The 19,171-nt window shown below is 43.0% G+C and overlaps 1 protein-coding gene across 1 annotated transcript in view; it reads left to right on the top strand.

The window, feature by feature from the left end:
* The first annotated feature begins 14,833 nt into the window (after positions 1–14,833).
* LOC122534092 overlaps positions 14,834–19,171 on the top strand; it is a 34,681-nt gene continuing 30,343 nt past the window's right edge. The window contains exon 1 of the mRNA XM_043664405.1: positions 14,834–18,516. Coding sequence (XP_043520340.1) covers positions 16,639–18,516 — 1,878 coding nt within the window. The 5' untranslated portion in view covers positions 14,834–16,638. The remainder of the gene's footprint in view (positions 18,517–19,171) is intronic.

The following is a 19,171-nucleotide window of genomic DNA, read 5'->3' as shown; positions in this document are numbered from 1 at the left end:
TGTTCAGTGGTGAAAAGCCGAACGGGGAATTATGTGACGATCGAGCAGATGTCAGGTGTTGGTTGCGTCGAGCCGGAGCCACGATTGTCCGCACCCTGGTATTCAAACATCGACGTGGCACTCATGGGAATTCAAAGCACCGCGCAGTTCGTCGAGAAGTACCACCACATTATCGGTGAGTTTTTTCTTTTTTTTTTTCAATTTTTCATTCATCCAGATTAGGACCTGGTCTCTTCCTCTACCTCTCGATCATTTTCGACGGGAAGGGAAGAAATTGTGAAAAGAGCGAGGTTAATGTTTTCTTTGAACTCCGCGTATTTTTCGAGTTAAAAATACGGGTAGACGTTGTATCTTCTTTTTATTTTTCGCTTCTTTTTTTTTCTTTCGTTTCGCGCGTGTTGCTATTATCTCGATGGAAATTTATTATACATTTCTGGCGCGTGAAAACGCGAGCGAACCGTTCGATAACACGTTGCAGAGGTTGTGTAGGATCTCGATATAATACCCACAGACATAGTCATAAATCTGCCAACTTAAATGTAGTTCCGCGCTGAAAACTTCGGTCACCGCGACGCACGTACATACATGTGAAATAAAACCGATCGTCTTGTATACGCGAAACCCGTTTGCACGACGCCCGGGGATTTATTTATGATAAATGCGTAATAAGCCGGTGCAACTTTTGCCTGACGTTTTATAAAAGTTGCAGCGCGCCGATGTAAAATTAAACGACGGTTACAAATAACACCGATGATAATTAAGCCGCTCTTAATTGCTGTTGTACCTTCGAAATATTTCACCGCGTACGTTATTCAATCATTTATAACGTATTCATATATTTTTAATTGATATTCAATTAATTAATTCAATTTAATCCCTGTATTATATTTCAGTCTTCTATATTAAAAATTTATTCTCATTATCGTCCCGTGTTATTTTCACAATTTCTTCCTTTATTATTATACACAGAACGACAAATTAATTGTCACGTTTGCGCGTAACGTCGTTGCTCTTAGAAATTAAGTTTCAAAAAATAAAAAAAAAAAAGGAACGAAAATAATAAAGTGAAACGTGTCAATGACCGAGTCGTGTTTGGAACCGTGCGAACATCCCACCTTGATCCTCGATCATCCCCCTTCCCTCGAAACAATGTCACTCAGAAATTACCGCAAGGAGGATACCCGCAAAGATGATGTCAACGCACGTCGTCTTTCTCCACCGCCAAATTTCTTCTGCAATGTTTCAATCTCGACGACACTTCGACAATGGTATACCATTTTTTCAGCCTTACACGCCTGTAAATCGTAGCTCAAACTCTTGATAAGACCTTTACTCGCTTTGAAACAAACCATCCTCGTATCCCTCCTTCGTACCGCCGTTTGATTTACTGTTCCTTACTGAAAAATGATCTTAATCCCAGTGAAGTGAAAATATCGTGAACAGTGTTCGTCGTGTCGGACGATTTATTTCGAGATGGTCACCGCGCTGGTTGCGCCCGCGTCGGGTGAATTCATCGTCCGGTTCTGGATTACAACGTTTCAGAATCCGTCGCAGACGATGTGTCTTCGTTCGTCTCGCGATTCGTTGGTGTCGCGCGTGTATCATCGGAAACGTGAATCTATAAATACGAGGCGAGGCGAAAAGACTCGGGAGGGAAAAAAAGAAGAGGAGACGGAGGAAACTTTAAACCGTGTAGACCGCGAGAGCCTGTCCGCGACGACGGCCGCGCGTATTTTACGCCCGTTTCTGTAACCGTTGATGAAACGTGATCGACACGTCGGACAGCGATCGGGGTGGGGTCTGCACACGTATATATTTAAAACCGTTTCGTCAGGGATTTCCCCCAGGGGCCGTCTTGAGTACATCACAGAAAGACTGACGCGGCGTTCGATAATTCATCGACCGATCGGATCGTCATCATCGTCTCGTTGGTCTCGTGCAACCGGATCGATCGATCGATTCTTACTCGTATGGCATTTCCGTACGTAGCACGTCCAGCACGCGATTTCGTCCTTGCCTTTCACGAGGATGCACCATCCGCTAATGGAGAAATCGATTCGCTCGTAACTCGCCGTTTATTGACAGCGTGGCGTTGGCACGCTCGAAATGAACCGCAACGTTATCTTCCGTTCGTCCTTTTCAAATATACCTTTCACTTAATTTCACGTGCTACGAGAAAACACACCCTCGGACTTTTCTCTCTTTTTTTAGCGCTATTCGAACAGACGCGTTTGATGATCGAACGAACGCTTGACGACCACCTTCGAGGAGTATACGAGTAGATTGGGTAATTCCTTTACAGGCTGATTAATTCCCCAACATGTTTGTACTCGATTAGCACTTAGTTTGTACTTATTAGCAGGTAGATCGGCTCTTTTCAGATGAAAGTTGAATTTCTTGAATAGATATTGTAGTTTAACTAGTCAAATTATGTCTTACGTCATATGTAAAGGTTGATAGAACAAGTGATTGATTAAATTTAGTTTAACGCGAATAAATTAATGGAGAATTTTGTTCCAAGAACGATCGACATCGAGGAATTCCAAAAATTAACAGAACAGAAAAATTAAGAGAATTGACGATAACCAATGGATCGAGTGATTAACAAATTGGAGAAACATTACGTCCATCTGAAGATTTCTCGAGTTGTGTATACAGATTTGGGGGGAAGAGTTGAAGAAGAATAAAAATGAAAATTCGAAAGAATATGATAGAAGAAGTCAAAAATATTTCTGCGTAAATAGAAAGATCTCGTATTAAAATAAATTCATAATAAAAGTTAATAATATATAATATAATAATATAATAATATTATAATATATTATAATATAATAATATTTAATATTATAATATAATAATATTATAATATAATTATATTATAATATATAATATATAATATAGAATGCACAGTAATTGTGATTGATTAAAAGAACGAGTTTGAAATTGGATCCGGTGTCCATTCGATTCGACGCTGCTACCCCCGTAGCGATAGTCGATTTCTGTTCTCGAGCGCGCACGATGCGTAAAGACTCTTATTTTAGGTTAATAGATAGTACATCGATTTCGTGCATAGACCCAAAGGGATCGCTTTCATGGAATTCTGCCAGCTACCGTGAGTTGTACGTGCGCGTGTCCGTGTGTGTACGTACGAGGTTACGTACTGCTCGCGTGAAATCCACGCGTTTGTATGGCCGTACTATAGCGGAATCGTGCTATACGTCGAGGAAAATTTCGTGGTTGACAGACGCTCGCCTACGTCACGACTTTGAAATAATACGGCTGGAGGCGAACGAAGAGCTATTGCGATTTCCGTGAATTTTCTTTGTTAAACGCCCCGAATGATCATTCCTCGCATTAGGTTTGAATCTCCTCTAAATCGTGTATCGATGAGTACACTCAATACGGACGCTTGTACGACGATGTATTTTTAAATTTCGCCTGACCATTTGTTATACAACCTTGTTGTTGATCATCGAGTTGTTATTTCGTTTTAAATCATTTTAAAATTAAATATCGCGCTGTATATCGTTTCGCCGGGGAGACTTTTAGAATTATATTCTATCTCTATTTCTTAAAACATTTTTCATTCAGTTTCACAATTCACAGTTTAAAGCAAAAATGTTTATATTATAGATAGACTAAAATATTAACAAGTGAAGTAATTCCTGCTTTGATCAAAAATATTTCATTTTAAAGGCAAGTTATGCTTGCTGCTACCAAGATGGTGTTTATTATGCAATAACCTAATACGAATAGTAAATTTCTAACGAAGCTTCCTTTCTCTTTCTTAAAGTCTGGAGTTCAAAAAGATCTTTATCGTTTGCTAAAAAAAAAAGAAGAAATTTCGTCGTAAACGATCGCATCGTTTCCCCTTTGTATACCAGATCCCGGCAATAAAATCGTTCCAAAGAAAAAAAAAAAAAAAAAAAAAAAGAAAAAGAAAAAGAAAAGATCCCTTTACCGTTACGTTACGCAACGTGCCATTGACTTTTTTTCTCTCGTTTGTTTGACCAAGATAAATTTAGACGTTTCGCGGAGTTCATTATTTTCGTAAATTCTGTATTGAAAAGATAATTCGGGGGGGGGAGGGGGAGGGGGAGGAAAAAGAAATCGTTCGAGGTGATGTACGGTGGCTTAAATTAAACAGCTGGAAAACGATTCGATTCGCGGATGAAAAGCAGATTTATCATCGCGGGAGCCTTCGAACAGCTTTAGATTCGATCTTCGGTACACGCAGGAACGATGATGCTCAATAAAACCCGGCCGCGGCTATTTTCGAACGGTCTAAATATTTTTCTTTCGTTATCCATCATTCCCTTTAACGTACACGGTCACAACATTCGCGATCCATCATTCCCTTAGCGCGCGTGCACGCGCACGAGCGAGCCGCCGCCGTGAGGCTGGCAATTAGATACGCTGTCACGAAGCTTTCGGTAATTTCTGCTGAATATATATACGAGACTCGGCGAGTTATTGCAATTTGCGCTTGAATGCGCTTTCGCAAGGTTCTTCTGCCAAACGGTCGTAAATGCGACGATGTCGTAAGCGTGCATTTTGTGGTTATGCACGGAGACGTCGTCTCTCCTAACGTAGTCTTTCCCTTTCAACGTCTCCGTACATCGATCGTCGACATTTAATTCCCCTTCAGTTTCGCCTCGTGTTTTCGAATTCAAGGATCGACCGCTGTAGAAGAAACTCGTACTTCCGAGAACAAGATGATTTGCGATCGTTTCTATCGACGAAATTTCAGCTTCTGATTGGAAAATGTACATAAATATTGTTGCTTCGTTGTTAGATCTGATCGTTGTTGGAATAAATTATAATTGATTGTCGTCTTTATTGAGGATAATGGTCATATTTGACTTACATTAGAGAACAAGTTTCGATTGATAATTTCGTACGTATTTAACTTCTGTTTGAAACGTTAACTGCAGTTTTTTAATCTTTTTCCAGTATATTTCTAACGATAAACTATCACAATTTTATAAATATCATATATATAATAAAATATCGAACACTAACTTTGTAAGCCAAGCCCAAAAGGATCGAAATAAATAATTATATATACATATAATATAATATATAATAAATTATATAATAATATAATATAATATATAATAAATTATATAATAATATAATATAATATATAATAAATTATAATAAATATTATACATATAATAATATATAATAAATTATAATAAATATTATACATATAATAATATATAATAAATTATAATAAATATTATATATATATAATAAAATATCATAATTTTGGTTACAACACGTCGATCGTCCTGTAAAATACAATATACATTCAAACAATGCCCGTATAATCCCGCGACAGCGAGTGTGCAACAAGATCGAACGCTAAAAATCGATATATACCTGTACGCGTCGTGTAATACTTGGCAAAGATCCTCGTTTCGGCGTGTACAGTCCGATCAACTGGCATACGCTGGACCACGTATGTCCACAAATAAATTCTATTCACTTCGCCTATGCTCTCTTGGCCGCGCGTACCGATGCGACCACAGGTAGTCGAGAGATTATATATGGTATACGCGTGGAAGAACGACTATCGTGTTAGAGGTACTCGACGAGAGGGCAAAGGCCTAAAAGTGTACTCGAGCTCCGATTCGCTGTAGGATCTATTCCGCGTATTTAAAAGGTCTTGGGACGAGACGAGCATCGGTTGCCACGCACACGTGTCGTGACACGCAACGTTTCTTGCACGGCTTCCCTCGGCTAGATCCCGCTGTACACGCGAGCGTGTACATGCGAGCGATCGCCTCGCGACGACGATTATTAAGCTAGCGCGGAGACACCATGCGTTTAATGGGACAGAACCTTGAGGCTTAATTAGCCCCGCTCTCTCGTGCCTCCTCGCATTTAATCATTTTACCGCTCCGGTAAATCTCTCTCGTGTCGATCGTCTGGAAACAGTCGGTGTTCCCGCTATTTTCGCCGGTCTTAGCCGCTTTTATTCGTCGTTCTCGGAAGAAACGTTCACGGGGAAGCGAAATTCTAATTCACCGCTTCTCGCCGCCAAGTCTAAGTCTGTTCTACCCTCGTCCGTGTCCACGATTCTTGGAAGGTACATTTTGTGCGTTTACTTGGATAGATGTTTTGTTCTTTCGTCGAACGCGTGATTGCAATTGGTGGAAGAGAGTTACGTGCAATTCTTATGGGAGGGGAACGAGAAGGGAGGAGTGTCAAGTGAAGTGAGACGTTGCTGGTCGGACAGAGCGCGGTTGTGCAAGACGGTTGTGCGATAAATCGTGCTCCCTTTTTGCGAGATCGTTGGAAATGGAGCTTCGGCAGGGGGGCGGGAGTATATATTTTGACAATCGAGCTTGGCTTTCGAAGATTTATCGCCGGGTTGTTTGAATAGAAGTGTCACTGCAGCCTGAGACGCAGCGCTTACGCACTCTAAATTCGTGTATGACATAGCGCTGACGTTACCGCGTGACATAATACCGAAGCTAATGACACGAAACGTTGCGCTGCGATCTTCTGCCCGAGAATCCGTGTGTATCTCGAGAATATCGCAAGTCTTTTTTAAAACATATTCAATCCAGTTAAATTTTTCCAGATTTTTCAAGATTCGGTGAAAATGTTTTTAATCGAACTGTTTCGTACTGTTTTTATGCGGTTTCTTTCACGATCTCTTGGATAGATATATGTTTTACAATTAATGCAAGATTAACCACGGCTCAAACGTACCGTCGATGAATTATTGGACAAAAATTCATTCAGTAAATGACTATAAGAATAAATGCTTCCTAAATTATTAAAGAGACTCGCATTGTGCGATGCATTCCTTTTCTTTCCTTTTATTTCAACTATTTCATCCAAACTCTTTATCAACGTACGAACAATTCTCCTCCGTGAACTATCCACACATGGTAACTTCCGTCTTCTATTTTCATATATATATATATATGTGTGTGTGTGTGTGTGTGTGTGTATACGCAATATTAAATTATCACTTGTGTATTACATTAGCGTTAGAACTATCAAAGATATCGGAATGAACTTCAAATATTTTGCATGTCCATCAATCGTCAAACGTATGCAGGTGTTTTGGTCAAAATTAATATCGATTTTCATACCGAGATAGAAATTATAGATGGACAAGTTGCAACGTTGACCAATATACCAACCAGTACGTCGACGAGTGAACGTCGAATCTGTTCGACGAAACCGCGTACCGATGTCAGGAAAGCTAGTGATCCCGCTCTCAGCTTGCAAGCATCGATGCCACCTGACGAGCCTCCGAGCAAATAGCCGGCGGTGTCTGTACGGTGGCGACGCCACGGCGAAAAGCAGCGAGCTTTTCGGGCAGCAAGCTCTCGAGGAAGGCGCACGCGACGAACAGGCAAAAGTACCGGCGCGTGCGGCGACCTTGCGATATTTTTGCGCCCCGCTAAAAATAATTCGCACATTTTATAATATCGGTGAGGACTGACCGAGCTTCACCGATCGCCGATCGTTTCGCGTTGCGCGCGTTTTGTCAATTTTCGAGAGTTTAAAGGACGAACGATATATTGCGTATTGTACAGCAACGAAACGGCACGATCGAACCTGATCGTTTTCTTCATCGTTCCTCGAACGTACGCCTGAGATCAATCGCGCGTGGGACGAACGAACAGATAGAAAAACGTACGATGCGGTTATCGATCATCTCGCGTGAACTTAAGTATCGAGAAGCGAAAAACGTTCGTCTCGTTGCGTAAATTCCCGCGGGATTAAGATGTTTTGAAGCGGAGGGCTGTAGTAATTGATTTAATTGACGTTTGATTGTGGTTCTTGGCGTTAATTACCGGTGTTGTCACACAGTGTCACGACACTGTTGTTGCTCGCTCTTGAGCCGTTCGTTTGACGATTGAATTTCCTGCGGTGTTTTTCCAAGCTCTGTCTAATTGTATTGCCATTAATCTCTAAGAGACGTTTATTTTTAGGCCATGCTCTCATCCAGACGATTCGATATACGATATCCCACTCGTATGCAAAGCATTAATTTAATTATTTTATTTTCGAGTTCTGGTTATTTTCGACGTTCTGTGGTTCTTCGACTGTCTAGGTCTCCTAGACCCCCTCGCAGACTTGCTGTCACTTCGAATTCGAGAATCCGCTCGTCCATTACGCGTGAAAGCTTCTCCATCCTTTTGTCATCTGATTAATATCGATATTATTATCTGGTTACCTTTATTACTCGATTATAGAGTAATTCGCAATTCACCATTTTTCGTCTACACCGTCTTTCGAATTTTATTTACGTTCAATTACTCGAATTAATATTTAATTACTCGATCCATTGAGAATTAACATTGCGCTAATTGGCAATTTTTCCAATCGATTTGTGCCATTCAATTCTATTTTCTAATATAAGAAACTTTCAAAGATTCTCACGTCAATATTTCTATAATTTTATGAATTTAGAGAAATCGAAGTATTTATCATACCACGATGATGCCACTTAATAGACTGACAATGAAAGTTCTTCTTCTTTTTTTTTTATCGATTATTTACAGAAAAATTGGACAGAAGTAGTTCTTTAGGTAGACTCCAATCGATTGTACGATGATAATCGATCCGTTTCTTGTGAAAGGAACGGTAGAATGCCGGGATTCGCGCGATGTATACGCGTCGCAGACCAAGTAGTGGCGATCATGTGAGCACCAGAACAGAATTAACACGAAGGGGGGCCAATCCGGTATTTCTGGCGCGATTGTCCGGCGAAAAATAGATTCGTATGGCGGTTCGGATTAGAAGACGCCACTGGGACGATTATTCTGGCGCTGTTACGCTAACCGTGTCCTTCCGTAATTCTTTCTCTCTCGCGCCTTCGTCTTTCTTCCCTCTGCTCGCTTCCAGTTGCGGAAATAATGCTAACATCCCTTGAACTTTCGCCGAAATTTTTCGCTGAACGTATCGTCTTTAACGTGTTTTATCCGAACGATGGTCAAACTGGTATTGAAATTATACAAATTAAATAGCGAACGAGTAATTTTTATAGGAGTATAAATTTTCTCTAGCAGATTTGAATATATTCAACTGACCATCGAGTCTGTTTTAATTTAACTCTCACAAGGATCAACATCGATTTGTAATTTTCGTTAACATTACACTGCATTTTTAGTCTCGATGTGACTTTATGGTCAAGAACAAGTATTTTTAAAGGATATATTCATCGAACATTTCTTCGGACGTTTCGACTTATTTCAGTATCGAAATTACGTAAATTTCCAGCCCCATCCGATTTATTATCAAATTATTATTAAATTTGAATATGTTCGAGCGATCGATAAACGAATGAATTCGTTGAATCGTCGCGTGCAATATCTGTGCCGTTTTGGGATGGATGAGTTTCAAGATTCCGAAAGTATTCGAATTTTTTTGATACCCAAGACACTGGGCATTCGGATCTTGCCCGAAGTGTATATTTATTCTTGCCTTGCGTACTTTTTTACCCTCGTTCCTATAAATATTATCACGTCGGGATTTGCGTATATACACTTTTTTTAGTAGCCTGACGTTAGGAACACACCCTTACGATCTCGGATTCCTTAAACATAACTTGTTATAATACTTCGTAATGACACTGCGTTACGTTCTTTCTCTCAGCCAAACTTTTTTATTTCATCGGGAAGAGGCGGCGGAAGCTCAGATTAATCGAGATTAATTAAGATAAGAGAAAACGGATAGCTAAATATAAAATGACTGGAGTCAACTTGGTCTGGAGGATCAATATGAGAAGACGATCAATATTAGAAGCAAAACTATAGAGACAACTGTGACTGCTGTTAGTTTAATAACTTGGTCTCGATAATAACTAAACTTGGCAAAATTGATACAAGTCGATGTTAATAGTAGAAAAAAGTACTCTCAAAATTTATCACCCAAATATGACTTTCACCCTGCTTGAAATCCGAAAGAATGATAATTCTTGGCAGGAAATTTAAAATACGCCAGCGCAAAGGATTCAAAGTCGAATAATCTTAAAATCGATCGTCGATATTTCAATTCCACCCGTGACGTTCACCCTAGTAAAGTTGAAACTATCGTTATTTTGCAATTCGAAAATGTCAATGGATGGACGATGGATCGATCGCTCGGTCCTCGAGGGTCGCCGCGTTTAAAAACACCGGTAGCCGCAGAGCGATAGCAACAGAATTAATTTGTATGTCACGAGGTTGCGATCGCGCGACATTCTGATGTTTGTTATGCCGGTTGAAGCTCTCACGTGGCGGTGCAAATGATTTTAAATAGGCTTGGCCAAGAGTTCGCCCGAAATAGCGACAATCAGTCGATGACACTGCGCGTTGCTCTCTGATGACGGCTCGGTTCGACACCGTTCATCAGCCAACTCATCCCGGTGGATCGTCATCGATCGATGACGAGGAGACCGCGTGCCTTACGATCGACGAGCAGCGCCGCTTTCATTCAACAGTGCTAGCTTCTTCCTCTGTCCGCCGCTTGCACTTTGAAACTGAATTCGATGTCGTGAAATCGAGAGTTGAGTTTTCAACGATTAAAGTTCGTACGCAATCGTTAAATCATACGGCTTGGTAAATTTTATACGAGGAAACAAATACCTGTTAGATTCTGTAACAAACGCCGTACTTTGGCTACTTTTGTAATTCAAATTTTATATTAAGCGCGCAAACATCGATAAGCATGATCTTTATCGGTAAATAAAATTGGATTTTAATTTTCGTTAATGAGAGTGCAATTAAGAGGGTCAAATTACTAATAGTTAATAGTCGAGTTGATTAGTCGGTTAATTTAGTCGGTATTTAATCGTGGTGATCGTAAATCCCATTTACGCGTTCACGTATGCACGTACACAATGCTTTTGCCCGTGCGCATCAGCCATTTAAAGGATAATGAACAATGAACACTGACACGATTGCGTCGTGTTTACAAAAATTGTGAAACGGTGAAAGTTGTGATCGACTAAACACGTTCAGATAACTTTGAACATCGTTCGATAGACTGCAAAGACTTTAATCATCGATGAATCATATGAAATCATGGAATTGATTCAATGGAAGTTTCAATGGAAAAATTTGCAATAAACAGTCTTGTGTCGACGATTGTAATCAACGTGAAGCGTGATATTAATAAAAATACACCGGATAGACATCATAACGCGTTTTTGATATTGCAAAGTTACTGTTCACTGTTACACGAAATTAACGATAAAACGGTTCATTTACGATCATCTAGCGGTTTCTTATGTTCATTAGAAAAGCTTTTAAGCGGTGGATTCGCGTTGTTTTCTATACTCTCGAGCATTTAAGTATTCCGTACAATCATCGTTTAATGGTGGCTTTATCACATCCGTCAAGCCCCTTCCGTTTTTTTTTTTTTTTTTTTTTGCGATCGATAATAACGCGTCTATTAACTTTCATATATAAACCCGTTCTGCCTCTCATAATCGTAAACCACCTTTCATTATTTCGAAAGCACAATTCGTGACGCATAATGATTTATTGAATTCATATAAATGTCGACACTGCGGTTCGATTAGCTATCGACACTTTGTTCGAAACTAAAATAAATCAAGTATCGATCCTCAGTTGAGAAAAATTGACTGTTGCACAATTTCCAAATATAATTGTAAGTTTTCTATGCTAAAACACCACAAGTGTCCTGCGAGAGGTTGATCAATCCTCCCTAGACAAGGCGAAACATTTCAAAGTAGTTTTTACAATCTCTGTCATCATCTATATACATAAACTTACTAGCCCATGCATAATCGCGATGTAAATGAAAATGAACATCGTAGAATTAAAAAATTTCTTTAAGTTGTTTTTCTTTGAAATTTAATCGTATAGAGGCCTGTCTGTCAAAATTCTTGTTCAGCACACAATACACTAAAGTACAGAGCTCGTCTATCAGAGAAATTGAAGAACAAAAAGAAATTTATAATACAATAAAAAAAAAACACGAGCTTTTATTTAAAAAATTATGTAAATTCGTAAAATTTCTATGAAAAATTAACCGCTCGAGTAGCTCTGGTGGTTTACATGTCGCAAACTATCTGCCGAAAATAGAAGATATTCTTGAAATTCCACGTTTTTGTCTTCATCTTCGTAACGTGCGTAATCTGACAAGCCTTTCGCGTATCCTCGACTTTAAACGCTTGCGATCTCACGGAACAATCAAGGCAATTGTGAAGCAAAACGAGAAGCAGTCGTTCAGCCTACGTGCATTCCGTCGTCTGACAAGGTTACGCATTTTTCCCCCTTCGCGGCCATCTTCTTCGGATTCAGGAGGCGCGGATTGTCCTCGAGGAGCGCGGAAGTGGACGTTTAGGCGCGTGAACATTCGATTTCACCGATGGATAAGGAACGTTTCGAAACGTGCGCACGAGTACAGATAAGACTGGCAGACACTTCGGCGTCCCGACGAGAAACGCTAACGTAAATCCTAAAGATAGAGCAGTACGCGTTGCCCCTCTCGCGATTTTCTTCTTGGCCGGTCTTTTATCAGATTCCGTCACGTTGCAATCGCAGCGTTGATTCGTAATCAAAGTTCATCCAGACAAACATCGGTAATCGAGATGTTTCCTGAGGAGAAATTTAAGTATTGTATTTTAAGTATTGTTGCGGGATATATTTTCTATTAAAACGGTGGAATTGTTACAAGATTTTTCTTTATTTTGAAAAGATGCGGAAAGAACGAAGTTTTTAAAGAACCATTGCAATTATTCATTAAATGTAGCTTAACGCTTTATCTTATGTGTTCTCTTTCTATTCTTCAATTTATAGTAATTACTATTACAATTATAATCAAAGGTGATCTCAAATAATTATTACTCATAGTAGAAATATATTTTGCTTTTTGACTCGTGTTAATAATAGAAAAATCTATATATTTTCAAATATCAAAACAGATTACTACACGTCATACATATATACCCACAAAGATTTGCGAATATAAGAGAGAACAAATCTTGCAGATCCTCTAAATAAATATAGACCTTACGATTCTTGTATCCCTCTCTCTCTCTCTCTCTCTCTCTCTTTGTTTGTCTTATTCTTATGTCATCACCTCTCCATGGAATCTTTTCAATCCTGCCTGCCATCTTTTTTCTCAAGAAATCACTTCAAACCTCGGAGTCTCAGCTTCGATATTTTATTTTTCACAAGGAACGTATCAATTGGATCGTACGATTTGCGAAGCCCTCGTCTTCCGACTGACTGTCGATGTTTTTCTCGCGGAACCCTAAAAAAATTCCCGGCTGCATTCGTCGATAAATCAGTCGGCGATTTTCCGCTCGAAGAAAAAAAAAAAGAAGAAAAAATAAAATCTCGGGCGAATTGGGCTAGCTCTGATTTACGATCGCCGTACAGGCAGCTCGAGGTGTGGTCCGCTACTTGCATTAGAGAATGAGTTCTCGAAATAGTTCCGGACGCGGAGTACGTCCCTAGGAATATTAGGCAATGCCCTCATAGCGATTTTTATCGTCCTACGTCAGTGGCGCGCGCGTACCTATAAAAGAAATGTCCCACATGTCTTTGCCTACGTGAAGCGTTAGGTAACTTCCCTTTCCTGACTTTCAACTTTTCTTTCTCGTTCGTGAGCTTTGTAACCTCGTTCATCGCAGGTATCTAGACGTTGTCTCGGTGATCTCAACTTTTTGAATTTCCCTCATACATATATACACGGCAGAACTACGTGAAAGCTACGAGCCAAGAGATAAGAATGAAAATATCTCTCATCTTGTGCTTGGCTTTTACGCAGGGAAAATGTGCGTTGGACAGGTATTTTTTTTTTCGTCGAGTTACAGACTGGTATATGTATATACTCGTAACGTATCGAGACAAAAATTCGCGGCAGAGTTGCTTGAACCGACGAATTTAGAAATTGCACGTTCGCCAGGAATTTTGTTATAGCGTTTGGCAAACAGAATCGATATTCTCGACAGGCTCTCGCGCGATTTACTGGCCGCTGTTTGCTGTTACCTTCGCTTTCTTTCCTGTTCCAGTCTCGATCGCCTCTACATCCTTTCATTTTTATCGTTCTTCGATGCACAACGTGTCTAAAACTCGTAGCATTCAAAGCTACGCATTTCAACCGTGCTTTCAAATATTCTTCGCGAGACTTCGCTCGAAAAACCAAAATCGCTGTCATCTTTCGCTCCAAGCTTCGTTCCTTTCTCCAACTTTCATCCCATCACATTTTGTCCCCTGAAAATGCATTATTCAGACGAAAGCTCGTTGGCGTGTCGATTCGTTTTTGACGTCTTTGAAACACGATCGTCAAACTGTGCGAAAAGATGTTACGAAAGCGGGCGTCGCGTCGCGAAAATCATTATAAACAAATCATTAAGGCGGGGACTATCGTACTATGAGGTACGCGGGAGTCTGTGCACGTAGACGTGGCTCGCCAGAAAGCGGCGTCGGTATTTGGCAAACGATGACAACGACGCGGACACCACCTCCGGTTCGTCTGCGGTCCCAGGTATCCTAGACCGCAGCCTCTGCCTCCTTCCTCCATCCTCCTCTCCGTCCGTTCGTTTCGTTCGTCTTTCTTCAACTCTCCTCACCGTTTCTCACCTCATCTTCTCCGTCATCGTCGTCATTATCCTCCTCTGCCACCATTTTGCTTTTGTTTCTTTCGTCCGTTCGTTTCGTCCTTCCTCTTTCGTCTTCGTCTCTTTCTCTTCGTTATCCTTCTCTTTTTTCTCGTATCTTTTTCGTATTTCTCGCTCTTCATCATCTTCGACATCATCATCCTCCTCCTTTTCTCTGATTTTCTTTCTTCATTTCTTCATTTCTTTGTTTTTATTCTTCTTGTCTCCTTCTTCGTCTGTCTCTTTCTCGCTTCTGTCCATCCTTCTCCATCTCTGCGTTTCCTTTTCTTCGTCTTTTTCATCGTCGTCTCTATCCTCTTCGTCATCGTCGTCATCGTTCTCTCCTGCCACTGCCTTATTCCTCGTTTGCGTCCTATTTCAACCGTCTATTTATCTCGTCCGTCTTTCTCCATTTCTACCGTTCCCCCTTCATCATCATCTCCTCGTCATCGTCGTCATCGTCCTCTTCGCCCTCTTCTTCCACTATTGCCCCGACTCGTCGCTCGCGGTCTCGACCGTCTCTCCCTCTCTCTCTCTCTCTTTCTCTCTCTCTCTCTCTCTCTCTCTCTCTCGTATCTGCCTCTCTCCGTCCGTCTGTCTCCCCTTTTCCGTCTCTCGCTTCACTCGCTTCTCTCTTCTCGCGTAAGAGAGGCACGAGAGGAGAGAAGGGGCAAAGACGCTTTTAGACACGGAGCGTCCACGAGCGTCGCGACGCCTTGAGAAGCAGTAGTCGCGTACCTTAGGCAGCTTCCACCTTGCCGGCTCGCGGCTGTACGTAACGTGATTCTCCTCGAGGTCTCTGCTCGACGCAGCATCCGGCTGTCGCGGACGCGTTCCATCGCGTCACGTTCGTTTCGCCTCGCCTCTGGATGTCACTCCGACTCCTGGAACATTACTACGAGAACAATCAGTGGTTCTCAGTTGGAGAACGCGTGCACCGTTCTCTTATATCCAGCACAGCTTCGAGATCTCGTCGAGTCTCTTCCGGTCAGGACGTCGAGGATCGTTTCGCATTGTCAAGGAATCATCGGAGGATCGTACAGTTGGTTCTCGCCTTGGGTTCTCGTTTCAACGAGGTTCACGCGAGAGAGTCTCTGTGATTATCTGCCTCGCCGCGATCTCGCGCGATCGATGGTGCTCGGGAGGATCGATTTCGAGGAGAGGGACAGCGTGTCGTTCGCGGGCACGAAGGAGAGGCCGCGTAGCAAGAAGGCCGAGTGGTTAGCTGAATTTCGGGGATCCGCGAAGTCTAAATTAATCTGGAGCCCGTTGTTGTTGAAACTGTGAGCCTGCTGCTGGCTGGCGTAAAAAGAGCGTAAAGTTTCGCACGCCGAATAAAAATAAGCGTGATACGGGGAACCAAGAGAGCTGGATCTGCCTCTGCTCCGCGCAGGTTTACGCGTGTGCCGCGCCGCAGGAACAAACTGGTGATTTCCTGCTCGACGAAACAAGTGGCCGTTCAACGCGCCAGAAGAACAGTCTTCGACAACGTTCCATTCGTCGCGATCCTCCTTCCAAAATAGAGAAAAACGGGGACGAAAACCTCTCGTTCTGCTCTCGCCGCGACGTATCATTCCGTTTGACGTATCCTCCAGCTTGCCTCAAGTACAAACATACCTCCGATCCACCACTCCGAATTCTCGAACGAGCGTCGTTCTTCTCGAAACTACGTCGTTACATCCGATCCAGCCAGAAAGCTCGACAGTGTGAAAGCTCAGGTTCCTCGGCTGTGACAGATCCGACAACGTGTACAAAAGTGCCAAAGTGCAAAAGGTCCCGGTCCATTCCATTCGTCGCACTCGTTCACGAGATCCTCCAAGTGTTAGTTTCCCGGCTTCGTTTCTTCGAATGTGTTATCCTGGTGGCGGGCGTCTCGTGTGACGTGAGCGGCGAGTGAATCGCCACGCGTCTCCCTCCGGCAATGACATAGCGGTGGCTGTTGGAGCAAATGGTCGGCTGCTCGGCTGCTCGTCGGTGGGTGATCGTGTCCAACGAGTAAAAATAATTCCGCGAAAGTGGTTCGCGTGGCGAGGAAGGAAAAGGACGCGACGATGGCGGAGCGTCCTGGGGGTAGGAGACGTTCGCGTCGGGACAGTATGGAGACGGGCGGCTCGTTACGAGGCACGCCGCCGACCTCCAAGGATCGAAGGACCAAACGATCGAGCAAACCGTCGAAGGAACGATGGCTGCTCACGAGGAAAACGTGGCGTTACATGGCCGACGCCGGCAGACGTTTGATACCGGATGGAACGCACAACAGGCCGGAGGATATCCCAAAGATAGAGCAATACTTTCAGGAAGTATGCCAGAAGGAACCGAGGTTTCTGCTTTGGAGGAAAGCGTCGTACCCAGGGACGTTGGCCTTCCGATCGCAGGCCAGGCGTCGAAGGCAGATAAAAGGTGGCAGTTGCAGAACGAAGGCAAGTTCTGCCGACGAGGCTGACGATGTCAGAAACCAGCCACAGGGTTCTTTCGTTATTCAGACCACCACGGCGGGGAAGTTTGACCTAGCGAAAGCCAAGAGAGAGTGGTTGATGGCGTCGGAAGGAGGCAGCATTCCCTCGAGTCCTGTGGAGCATAGGAAATTCATGCAGGAAGACTCCGAGATTAAAGCGCTGGCCGACATGTTGCAGAAGTACCTGAACATGCAGAGCGACGTCGCTGGCACGACGAAATCGGCGGAAAGATCGGGGCCGCTCGCTCTGATGGATGGAAAGGAACCTTTCGACTATCAAAATTTGATAAGCAAGCTTCAACATCATCTGGATTTAATGCTCGCCCAGGCCAAACTGGAGGAACTGTCCGTTCAACGAGCTCTGACGACGGAGAAGGACGCGGAGAAGATTTCCAAGTCCATGCAGCCGTATCAGGGCGACTACGTGCACAAATCGCTGATGGAAACTATTGGTCGTTATTACAGTAGGTCCGGCACTCGGGAACACGTGATCTCGGCTATTCTAACGGACCGAAAGCTATTGGAGAAGCTGTACTTCGACTTGAGGTGCACCAGGGGTTTCCGAGGGCCACGTGCCACCGGCGCCTACACGTCACCATCCTCCCGCTGGTGGTCTCACCAACGAACCAGGATACCGTCAAAGGAATCCGAGGATTGGCTTTCCGTCAGAAGAGATCCTATCTCCCCGCCGCCTCTTATAGCTGTCCAAGAGCCCAGTACCGATCGTAGTCCCACGGACAACGGTGTGCAAACGGATCCTGTCCCACGCGAGGTTCTCGACGCTATTCTCTTGGAAAAGGAGAAGGAGGAATTATCGGCGAAAGAAGTGCACAAGCCTACTCGCAGGCGAAGCAGCGTGGACAACGACGACGTTTCACCGTCCGTCAGCGACACGATCAAAAGGTACCTTCGAATGGCTAGAAAGAAATCGATGGACGCCGACAAGGTGGACAGATTCAAACGGGTGAACTACGACAGAAATTTGAGGAACATCAAGGCGAAGGGGGAGACGACCAGCCTCGGCGAGGACGATGGCAATAACAAGGGCTGCCAGACCGAGGACAACTGGGCTGTTAATTACAGAGAGATGTCCTCGACGGAGAATCCGTCGGAAAATTTGTCAGACGCTGAAACGACCACTTCACCACCGAGTAGAAACGCGAGCTCGAGGAGCAGCATCGACGCTGGCCTTGGTTCGGAAGAGCCACTGACCCCCAAACACCATCATCAATCCTTCCTCTCCCATCTCCTGCACGGTTCCAACGCGCACAAGGATAAACCGCATTCGGCACCCGGTTCACCGGCACTTACGTCATCGTCCGCCAATTCCGCAGGTGGCACAGCGATGCAGAAGAGCAAGTCCTCGAGCAGCGTGGTGCATCACGGCAGCCGATTGGTCGCCAAGAAGATATGGAGGTCCAGGAGCAAGAGCACCTCGAGGGCATCCAATCAACCCTCCGTCTGGACGCCGCAGGTGAGATTTTTTTTCTTATTTTAAAAAAATTTCCTTCCTTTCGCGCGTTTTGCGGAGAATCGTGTTGTTGAATTTGTTAATCTGAAATTTTCTGCAATTAAGGAAGATTCGGTCGTTGTGAATGATAACAAAGTCATTGCGCGTGAGAGATCGACACTAATAAGTTTATTGAAAAATTCAGCACACGTTCGTTTAACGAGTTCATTTGCGTCGTAATTGTCAGGGCAAAGTTGAGTTATCAAAGAACGACCGAATAATACGAATGGACATTCTCCAGAACGTAGGACTTTCCGACGCGATTTATTTGTACGTTGCAAACGGAGCATAAACGAATCTCGCTCTCTATATATAGAGTTTTGTCTTGCCAAAACATGTCTACGAATATAATTCGCTTTAAACCACCTGTCGCCGCATAGCGAGGAGGTGTCCACCTCGTTATAAGAAAGAAAACGAATTAACGACGTCGCTATTAACATCTGCGCCACGAAAATAGAGCGTTACTATTAATAACAATACCCGCCTGCCTAGCTTTCTTAATAGCATTTGTAAATTAATTTTACTTGCTACCGAGTCGAAGGCAACATTTCCGGCAAGTTCACCCGGAAAATATTCCAAGCTTCTCCTCTCGTCTTGTTCTTGTTTTATCGATCACGCT

Source organism: Frieseomelitta varia, unplaced genomic scaffold, assembly GCF_011392965.1.
Source record: "Frieseomelitta varia isolate USP_RPSP 00005682 unplaced genomic scaffold, Fvar_1.2 scaffold_576, whole genome shotgun sequence".
Lineage (NCBI taxonomy): Eukaryota > Metazoa > Arthropoda > Insecta > Hymenoptera > Apidae > Frieseomelitta > Frieseomelitta varia.
The sequence above is the reverse complement of the archived record's forward strand: the minus strand, read 5'-3'. Positions and strand labels throughout refer to the sequence as shown.